This window comes from Notothenia coriiceps, unplaced genomic scaffold (assembly GCF_000735185.1).
Source record: "Notothenia coriiceps isolate Sejong01 unplaced genomic scaffold, NC01 NC01_scaffold00000339, whole genome shotgun sequence".
Taxonomy (NCBI): Eukaryota; Metazoa; Chordata; class Actinopteri; order Perciformes; family Nototheniidae; genus Notothenia; species Notothenia coriiceps.
In genome coordinates, this window is record NW_011333040.1 from 1,203,907 (window position 1) to 1,214,535 (window position 10,629).

Genomic DNA, 10,629 nt, shown 5'->3' on the forward strand with positions numbered 1-10,629 from the left:
ACGANGTTCACATGAAAGGGGTGGTATCTGGAGCATTCGACCAATCACAAACATTGAGAAGCGTACTGACAGCACAGCGTCATACTTCCTGAATGAAAAGTCAACTATAATATTAGACATATGAAGAAGTTAAACTTTAAACATCCATGACTAAAACACTTTATCCAGGATAAAAGCCACATAGCTGCACCTGCAAGGTGAATACAGCTGGTAAAAGAAAAAGTGTTTGAATGCGTACATTAACAGGTTTATGATATCACTGCCCCGTCTAAGACACGATCTGACTTTAACTACATTTGTCTCGAGTGTTTCGTCAACTTAATGTGTTGCTTAAAATAATACTTCTGCATACAGTATGTGACCACTGTGAGTGTTGTACGGCCAGATACGACTCATAAGGAAATATATGATACATTATGATGTGATATGCCGCGGACTGTACGTAATTTTACTCTGATCCGGTTACTTATGTTGTGGCAGATGTCTAAGTAAGCTTTCTGAACGCTAATGTTATAATAGTCAGATTGCTCTGAAGATGGGAGGTGATATTCTATTAATGTTCACGTTCACACAGTCGTCTTTCCAGCAACGGCTGCTTTTCTGTATTTCCTTTCTCCTGTAATATGACTTGTTCGCTTTAAACTCCGCACACTGAGCTCTGATTGGTCAGCAGGCAGTGCTTTCACTGAGTTGATCTCTTAGCCTGCAACCTAACCTGGTCCCGACCAGGTTAGCCGCACAGCATAAGTTACCATGGGATTTCTAGCCTGCTAAAAAGAGAACCAGCTTCGTAGGACAGGAAACCCCAAGTTTTCCCTGAAGTTAGCCGGCTAAGCGGAAATCCTGCTTCGTAGTATACCCCCCAGGGCTTTATCAATATGTCAAAATATCTTTTGCAGAAAAAAGTATATTGATTTCAGTTTTCAGAGATGTAAATGCTTGAATCTACAATCTTGTTGTATTATAGATGGTTCCTGCACATGGAGAAGTACCAACGAGCGAAGAAAATGAGCTGGAGCGCAGCATCAAAGCCGCCATGATGAGGATGAAGAAGGTTGCAGCCGACTCTGACTCTGACGACAGGGAAGACGAGACACAAAGCACTGACTGGGACAGCTGAACACACACACACACACACACACACACACACACACACACACTCTCTCTCTCTCTCTCTCTCTCTCACACACACACACACACACACACACACACACACACACACACACACACACACACACACACACACACACACACACACACACACACACACACACACACACACACACACACACACACACACACACACAGTTTTTCAACATTACCCCCTCTCTGTTTGCTTGATGGTTCTGAACTACAGCTTATGTTGCTGCCAAATGTTCACAGAAAAGCTTCCTTTTAGACACGGATGGGATTACGCCTCTTCTGACTTTAACATTGCACTTTTCAAAATAGCCCCGAGATGTTGCAATACATCCAGACTCGCTCAAATCCAACCAAGCAGCTAGTGGCAGAATCAGGATTTAGTCTTCTTAAAAGCTGCAGGTTTGCAGAAATCCAGAACTGAGCAAATAAGGCGTTGTGTTTCAGCGCTCATTAAGGAGAAAAGCAGAGCAGTGGGGCTGTAGTACAGCAGTGTGTAAATGATTGAATTCCTCCCAACTTGCCGCCTAAAGGCCTTGTGAGACTGCACACAGCAGGGGAATCCTGTGCTTCACAAGTACACTCACAAATACTCAGTTTCCCACATTAAAGAGTCTAAACTGGGCTCATTTGAATTATTTTTGAATGTAATGAAATCTGAACAATTGTTTTTTTGTGTGTTACCAGACCCAAAAGGGCTGTAGCTAACTGAGTTTAGTAGTTTTTGCATATAACTAAACACATGAAGTGCAGCACTGTTAACTGTTTACAGCCTTCATGTCTTTGTCGACGTCATTGTTTGTACCCAGGCTTTTGATGCACTTTTCTCTCATCTCTTTCTTTTAGTGTCAGAAATGTATGAATGTGTTGGGGTTAATTTAAGTGAAATTGTAATGTCTTCCTCTTTGATGCCATAAGAAATGTTGTGACCACAAGACTATAACTTTTTTAATAATCAATACATCCTCTAATTATATACATAATACATGTCATGTACAAGGCTCTGTCTTTAAATGTGGTTAAATTGTGGGGGAAACTTCTGAAGCAATTGGAAACAGGACTCAGAGAGGCACGAGGAGAGCTGGAGCTTTCATGGCAAACACTGGTGGTTTATTTGGAGTTACGGCCGGAGAATTGACAAAACAGGTGGTGTGTCACGAGTTGACACAGCGGTTGCTAAACCAATTCTGAAGATCTCTTCTGTAGCTCAAGGGTTTAACTAGTTCGGAGTGTAATAATCAACATTCTTCATCAGTGAGACTAAACATTATGAACCTTGAATCTAACTAGAGCTCTCGTCCATAGAAAATAATGTGCGCCAGGGAACCTTCGTCCCTGAACAGTAAACTACCTCATGGCGGCTTGTGCTCTGCCATAGACTGGCAACAACAATGCGCCCAAGCTGCTCCTCCTTAAGAGAGATAGCAGCTATACCCAAGGCCGTAGACCTATGCCATGAGACAGTGAGAGGAGAAAATGATGAACTGTCGAAGGTTGTGAGCGCAAATGTTTTGAACCTTTGACACAGCAATTACCTGAAAAGACAAGCCTTTAATGTATTATGTTAGCAAATTACAATACCGTAGGGCAAACAGTATTTAACGGTTTGCCGACAAAATGTTTAATCACTGCAAATATATGAAACAGTGTGTAGCAGATGGGCTGATAAGGGCTGCGGCTGAACTTGTACTCCTGAGTTTTAAAAAATAAATGAGACACGTTGGATCATAATCACAGACTGTTAGTGTTTCCTTTCCCATTGAAAATCTGTCTGCCTCAGATCTTATCCTGACGATGGTTCACGGTGTTTCCTGATCTGCGCCTGCAGCGAAATGAAACCCGCCGTTCTTTAAATGAGTCACATCATCTAAAAGGTGTCTTATGAACCTGTGCCGGTGAACCTCCGCTGAGTGTGCTCTGGCTGATTTGACGCCCACATGATGATGATGATGATGACTCATATTGTGATCCCGGCAGCCTTCGCTCCCATATCTCTCTCCTGCAGTGACAGCTCAGACACCCCAGCCAGTTGTGACGGCTTTATCCTTCTGTGAGTGCTTTAGAGAGCAGCTGCTGGCAGAGGGAGTAACGTAACATCGTCATGGTTTCAGGGCTGCGGCCCCCTGCGTGCGGCCATTTGTCCCCATCATCCAGGTGAGTCAGGTGGAAGACGGGTCATGCACCTTGTTGAAGACATACCTGGCGGGCACTCAGACGGAACCAGACCATCAACATGAAATTCCGCAGCCTGTAACCATGGCAACAGGAAAGTCTCTTACTCTTAGACACATGTACAGAGCAGCACAGTCTCTTAATGATGTTTCACCAACTCGCCCACTCATCACCAGTCACACAATGAGCCGTGAGAGACAGACATGAACCACAGAGCTGCATCACTGCTTCTGTATTTATTTCAATGTGATTGATGATTTGATGTAAGACAAAGTTAGGGATATCATAGTTATTGATTTTCACCTATCTTTCATTTAATTAATTCATAGTCAATACAAAGTCTGAAAAGTGACATGATGCTATAGCCTACATGATGTTTTGTTTTGCAACATTTACAAAAATACAAGCAAGGCCATATCATTCTCCTATAGGGAGTTTTTGTTGCTGCTGTTAACATTACTCCTTATGCTGATTTAAAGTGTGCACCACAGGAATGCAGCATCATGTTTTTTTGCCCACAATGACAATTATAACCCCAAGAGCAGTGCTTAAAGTTAAATCTAGCATGCTAACATGCTCACAATGAGTATGTCTTCATGCTGACATTTAGCTCATAAGTCAGTCAACTGTCTTAGTTGAGGATGTTAAATTGTTATTTACAAGTAGCTACAGTTAACGCTATAGGATTTAAGTTTGCAAATATTTAGTGAAATTTCTTTGTTTTGTTTATTGTATAGTTGTATTAATTTTGATAATCAAAATAGTCGTTTCAAGCATTTCAGCTTCAAATTCAGTTCACAGTATTAATGTGGTGTAAAGACTGAAGAGTGAAGCAGAACATTTTCGTACATTTACAACACTTTTGATAACCACTCGGTTCTTTTACTTTCTGTTGCTCCAGTTTTAGTTAAATTATCTGGCTTTTTAGTTTTATATAATTGCAATGAAATAGCTTTAGATTCTGCACTAACAATTGATTGATAAAATAAAGATGAATAATTTAGGGAAAGTAATAGCTTCCACATGCTACTTAATTGGTCAATTAACTGTATAATTTGATTCATCTTCCACCCGGATGTTTCTGTAATAGCCAGCTGATCTCTGAAGGTACATAAGGAAATGAAAGGCTAAACAGAGATCAAAATTCTCGAGTTTAGTTGGCTGAAAAGGATGACAGACTCTCTCGGGTAATTACAAATTAATTGTAGGAGGGCTGACCTGGATCCATACTCATTGTCAATCATTCCCAACAAACAGGAGTGAGTGGGATTAAGTTACCAGGGAAACATGTCCCCTCTGCAGGTATTTCCTTAGCGCTGCGATGACGTTGGGAGTTTAAAGGTTTCTCCTTCACTCAAGTATGTCTGTTTGCATTATTTGTCCTGATCTCTGAAAAATGCTATGTGTATTTCTGACTGTAATTACATCCCACTTCTGCTTTGGTTGTGTGGGTTTCTGTGAGGATTACATCTATATTTACTGTGATTTAAATCAGCATCAGAGAAAGAGACAGAGTGACAGAGCTTCTGAACTGCTGTAGAGACTAGACAGGTTGCAGCCCTGGCAATGTAGATTCATCCCACCTCCTTGTCATACACAAAGAAAACAACTTTAAACTTAAATAATGTAAGCAAAATTAAGCCTTAACAGAATCAAAGTCAAACACACAGTACAGCTCTGATTTGTGACTCAACCTCTTCTCTGCAGATCCCGCAAAGTGGCCCAATAATTGATTTGAAAAGAAGACACTGAACTCAGCATTGTATTTAAACTAAATTTTAACAATTGTCAGTTCTATTGTACAATATTGAACAGGAGTCACAAAATGCACAAGAGGCATTGGTTCAAAAGGAAGGATCAAACTTTGTATTCCAAGTTCAGGTGACTTATGAACAGTATAGTTAAACAGAGAGAAGCAAATGTTCCCTTCAAAGATCAAGACAGTGATGAAAAAATATAGACTTATAACATCATAGTATAACCCAGTAAATGTGCCATATCAACATAAGCCTTTGATTTCACATGTACCATGTTTCAATATTTCTCAAAAGCAACTGCGAAACCATCTTGCAAACAAATCCTCAATTATAAAACCTTTTGACAGTTTGGTATATTTTATATATTATGGTACATCTATAGAGACATCGGGTTAAGGTTGATTACTTGGTATGTTCTAGAAACACTAGTTGTAGAGAGGCACCAAAATAAATAAAAAATATGTAAAACAAAAACCAAGAATCTGACAGGGTTTGTAGTGAAAAAACCCATGCCATCTAAATGTTTTCAGTGAAGTACACTTTCACATTATCCACCCATCGAGCAGCACCAAGTCCCCTAAAAATAACCACCACCATAACAAAAACTAATGTGTGTAGGAAACACATCAACAGCCTGGGAGACGTCTTGGTTTCACATAATGACAACACTACTATTGCACACACAGAGTCCTCTGAACATTACACCACTCATGGGAAAATGGGGTTCCTATTTATATTTATTTTAGATGTTTCTGAAGTTAAGACGGTAGAGCTTCTATATGTTAATATAAACAAAAGGAGTGTTTACTGAAAACACCAATAAGTGGGTTAATGACTTCCTGCTGCTGACCATCCTCAATGTGGTTCTTTACCCGTTTAATCCTTTGTGTTTATCACAACATTAACACCCATTAATATTCCCTGGTACGGGCTTTTCTCATTTTATTTTATCTTTTTTATTACTTACAAAAATCCTAAAGTTGTTATTATGGTGATGGTCATCACTTGGCCAGTTCTTCTTGCCAGATATATTCAGACACCTGGAGGCACTTTGTGTCACGGCCGTTTGTCAAGTATGTGCATAAAATCTAATGAGTACCAACTGTCTCCCAACACACCTGAGATAGAAGAGCGGCCACAGCAAGGACAGTTTGACGAAATATTTCATCCCTAATTCTCTGAGGGGGCCACAAGGATTCACACCAATTATTACTTGAGTGATGCTGAACAGCGTTGTCATTGTGTGTTATTCATTAAAGCCCTTTGAGTCTCCTCTTCCACTCTAAAGTTCAGACTGCCTGTGCAGCCTTCAGAAAAAAGACAGATGGACAGAACCTAAGAACCCACCACCAGCTTTGTGAAGCAGTCCCCCCCCCCCCCCACAGAAACGGAAGAGTAAGCTCAAAGTGTGACTCTTGATTTAGTTGCAGAATGCCAGCACACAAAATGGAGCCATTTGGTGGAGCATGCTGGCCTCCCTCCTGCCAGTCCCTCTCTCCCTCTCCGAAAACATCTCTTTCTCACATGGTAGTGTTTATTAGAAGCCAAAGCTGATAGAATCTGAGTGGACATCACCTTGGGGGAGAGGGTGCCACATAGTTCCTGCCCTGAAGACACACTGTAGTGAATCCTTGGTACCTGACCTCTGACCCTTTCAGCTCAGTGCCACTTTACTCAGTTATCAACGCCTAGCTTGGAGAGCCCCTGCCTGAACTCATGCAGCTCGTCTATTTTTCCATCCAGCATATCCATGAACTTCTTCAGCTCGCCCTTCATGTTGACCTGCTTTTGCTGACTGTCGTCTATGTCCAGCTGAAGACCATCTACCCTCCCCTCCAGCTCCTTGTTCCTGGACTCGGCAGTCTGGGGAAGGATGATAGGAAAAAAACGATTACATCACAGAACATAATGGATACAGGGAAGTCAAATTAATTCCTTATGAGGGATATCAGAGCAATTGAGGCATCAGTACAGCTTTGTTCTTTAGCCTTCATTAGCAGAGAAGTCAAACCAAAGACGGAATTTATTACAGCTTTTGTCAAAAAGTTATATAAAAGCTTTTCACTATTTTGAGTTCTGGGGAAATGTGTCAAATGATGTTAAATAAAAATCCATATTAACACAATCATCTTGACAAAAAACAAAACAATCCTGACATTAGTTGTGTCAGTCAATAACAGTATTGAGGATAACTGTGATAACAAAATGAAATACTTGGTATGATATTAATTACTATACATACTATAATACTGTTTTAAATAATACAGCACTTTTACAAAATGTCCCCTATTTTCGTTCTTGCTTTGTCTGATACACCCCCACACAAATACGTGTAATTTATCTGCAAAAAAGAGACAACAATGAACAAAGCTAAAAGTTGAATATGTCTGATAGCTTTATTATTATTTCAAATTTGGTTTGGATATCCCCATAATATATGTATGCAACTTCTTTATGCAATGATAACCACGTAGTAAAAATCTGATATCATAATCAGAATTGCTTTTATTAGCAATTAGCTTTACACATACAAGGAATTTAAAAAATCTGATATCATAACAGCCCTATCCTACATTTAGGACAGGCACATTTTTGTGTTGGGGATGGCAGGGTAAAGCGAGTCTTTTAGACTAGCAGGCGGCACAAGTGACACATTTATGCTGAAGAGACCATTGAAGGGAGGGGTTTAAAATAGTAGTGCTAAATGGGTGTTGCGCCTGCACGACTGTATCCCCCAGCTGACTCCTGAAACCTGACCTCCACATGGGGTGTCATCTTTAAATAGAGAGGAGCCATGACCACCAACACAGAGGTAGAATAGGTGGATTCATTTATATGAAGCAGTCACCAAACTGTTAAACTATATGTACAAACTTTTATCTGAATGGGCTGTCCGAGTTTTCATTTTGGATGAACTGAGGTATTCGAGAAATCCCATTGTCTATGCTTCTGTTTGGATAAACTCCTGATCCTCCAGTTCTGTTGTCACTGTCATTCATCCAGCTGGCTGTAGCAGAAACAAACCGGCCGTAGAGCTTTGTGAAGCACAAGAACTTCAGGCATTCCATTGTTGGTTTTATTCCTCCCTGCCTCCGCAGCACATGCATGACAGCATGAATGATAAAATCTGATTCAGTCAGAAAACAGGCTGAGATGAGTATCACTACCAATGTAGCTTATGTCAAGACTTGGCACTAACACGCATACCGTCATTCCCGGAGCCTGACATATCTGGTTTTACAGAAAGTCCTCCTAACGAGGAATCAGACCTGATGAACAGGTGCTCTTTGTTAGAAGGAAGACGGGAGGTGATGGGCGTGAATCTGTGTTGTCTTTGGCAACAGTATGTTCTCGCACCCATGAAAAAAATTATCAGACTCATTAAAAGTCATTAAAGCTCTCCAACTATTTCAGCTGTTTTTGTACTCGGCAATAGATTTAATCTCCACTGCGAGGAAACAAATTAGCCGTGACAAAACTGCAGTATCTCTGTTTTATACACGAGGAGGAATCCTTTGCAAAGAGGCAATAATCCACTCAGTATTGCACTCAGGACGGCCCTTTATTAATAGATACAGTAAGCACAATGTGCGTTAGTGAGACACGTGATGGAGATGTTGTGTCACCAACCCTCAGGCAGAATGGTGAATAGGAACTCTCTTTATCTACCTCCGTCTGAAAGTGCTGCGTACGCCTCAGAGCCTGCGTGTTCCCTCTCTGTGACAGACATCATGTACTCACGTGTGATGTAAGCTCTGGCTTTTATACTCCGCTGTGACTCACACCTGAGAGGAACGTGTGCTTTGTGGGATTCCTGTGTGCTTTGAACGTACCTGCAGTTTTGTGGTGATGCTCTCGCACTCCGCCATGAGCTGTGGGATTATCTCTGCCTGCTTCCTCAGGTTCTCCAGTTCCTGGGGAAAATACAGGGAAGAACCATTTAATAAAAAGCCCGAAAATATATCAGATCGGTTCTTTCTGTATTGTTTAACCTGTTAAACCCCGAGCCTGTTTTTCAGGTTTCAGGCTCGAAAATGACATTCCCAGAACAAATGACCATATCTTCCCTTCTAAAAGGGTTAAATTAATAATATTTATTCTCAAAGTAATGTTAAACCTGTGAGTTGGATGTAGAAAAGTCAGAATCAATATAGATGTTTTTTTATTTTAAAGAAAATTCCGATTGAACATGGTAAAAAACTGTAAATTATAGTGTCCGTCCAAAAATGATGTTGTAATACATATAATAAGTACCCTGTATCAAGATTGATGCAAAACAAGTGATATTTGACCTTTTTAGACAGATTTAGCAAAAGAAAACCTCTTCTGGGGTCATTTGGGTGGATTTTTCATATCTCTGGCTCCCCCTGCTGGATTTTGACATGTGAGATCTCTTTCTAACCGTAAGAGCCAATGGAATCGAGGGGAACTCCCACATAGTCCTTATTTGGTCATGTGTGTTTATTATAACAAGTGACATTTGACATTTTTAGAGAAAAAAATCATCACTCGTATGCATTCCCAAGTATTATGGGGAAGATGCCACCGCGCTCAGGAGGTGCTCTGATGCTGGCAACAAAACNTTATACTGCCGCATAGCCAAGACCGGAAGCAGCAGCCACTCTGGTGGCTACCATTAGCAGCTAACTTTTGCTATGCGATTTTTACATAAAAATTGAATTATGGATTATAAATAATTCCAATTATTGCCCAGAAAATTTATCAACCTATGGAATAACCGATTCAGCCGCGTTTTTCTCGTTTTAATGCCATTGAACACGTCTTTTGATCAGATTAACAGCTACGGTGAGACGATCTCCCTAGAAGCTATGTAAAGGTACGTGTTGTGATGTCTGTCTTTGCTTCCCCTGTCGCAAATTCGGATCACTCAGTGATGATACTATATACCTAAATAATCTGTGGAAACTCAGCTTTAATCGGATATCTTGTATGTGCAGCTACGATAAGTAATAAGGGTACTTTTATCTTGAGTTCTGTGACTTGAGACTGCCAAGGCACACANTCGTTTTTTTCTTTCCCTAATTATAATTTTTTTTTTTCTCCAGTTTTCATTGGTTTTCTTTGTTTCTTTGTACTCCTTAATTTCTATAAGTTTTTGATGAAATAAATGCTATTATTATTATTATTATTATATTGATGCTAATGATGATGCTCGGGAGGGCTACTCCCCATAAGCTATGCTTCAGCCCTCCCGCTTCTACTAATTTTGTTCATTTGTGTGTATGAATTATACGTTTTTGTATGATTTTGGTAGAATACATTTTTTTTTTTAATTACTGAGTTTGTGCAAGTTAATAACATTCATGTCAGTGCTTTCATGTCAATTCGGTGAACATAAACATACATGATCTTGAAGATGATGATTCAAATATGATTACAAATCGGTAGTGAGAGCCGTGCTGCATGTCCTCCAGTAGGATGTGATATAAAAACAAAGTGATTATTTTTGTAGTTGTAAACTCACGTGGATTAAACCACATGTATTAGTGCTTTCATGTCAATTCGGTGAACATATGATACATTAAATGCCAAGGCACAC

At 40.1% G+C, this 10,629-nt stretch overlaps 2 protein-coding genes across 2 annotated transcripts in view; one reads left to right on the forward strand and one right to left on the reverse strand.

Annotated features, from left to right (window-relative positions):
* The window catches only part of whamm (WASP homolog associated with actin, golgi membranes and microtubules), a 16,893-nt gene extending 15,773 nt beyond the window's left edge, over positions 1-1,120 (forward strand). The window contains exon 12 of the mRNA XM_010776311.1: positions 968-1,120. Within this exon, the coding sequence (XP_010774613.1) occupies positions 968-1,120 (153 nt within the window). The remainder of the gene's footprint in view (positions 1-967) is intronic.
* Positions 1,121-5,053: 3,933 nt separating this feature from the next.
* Positions 5,054-10,629, reverse strand: part of homer2 (homer scaffold protein 2) — a 19,206-nt gene continuing 13,630 nt past the window's right edge. Inside the window, exons 8-9 of the mRNA XM_010776322.1 lie at positions 8,903-8,983; positions 5,054-6,932 (exon numbers count right to left, since the gene is read on the reverse strand). Of these exons, the coding sequence (XP_010774624.1) occupies positions 6,744-6,932; positions 8,903-8,983 (270 nt within the window). The 3' untranslated portion in view covers positions 5,054-6,743. The remainder of the gene's footprint in view (positions 6,933-8,902; positions 8,984-10,629) is intronic.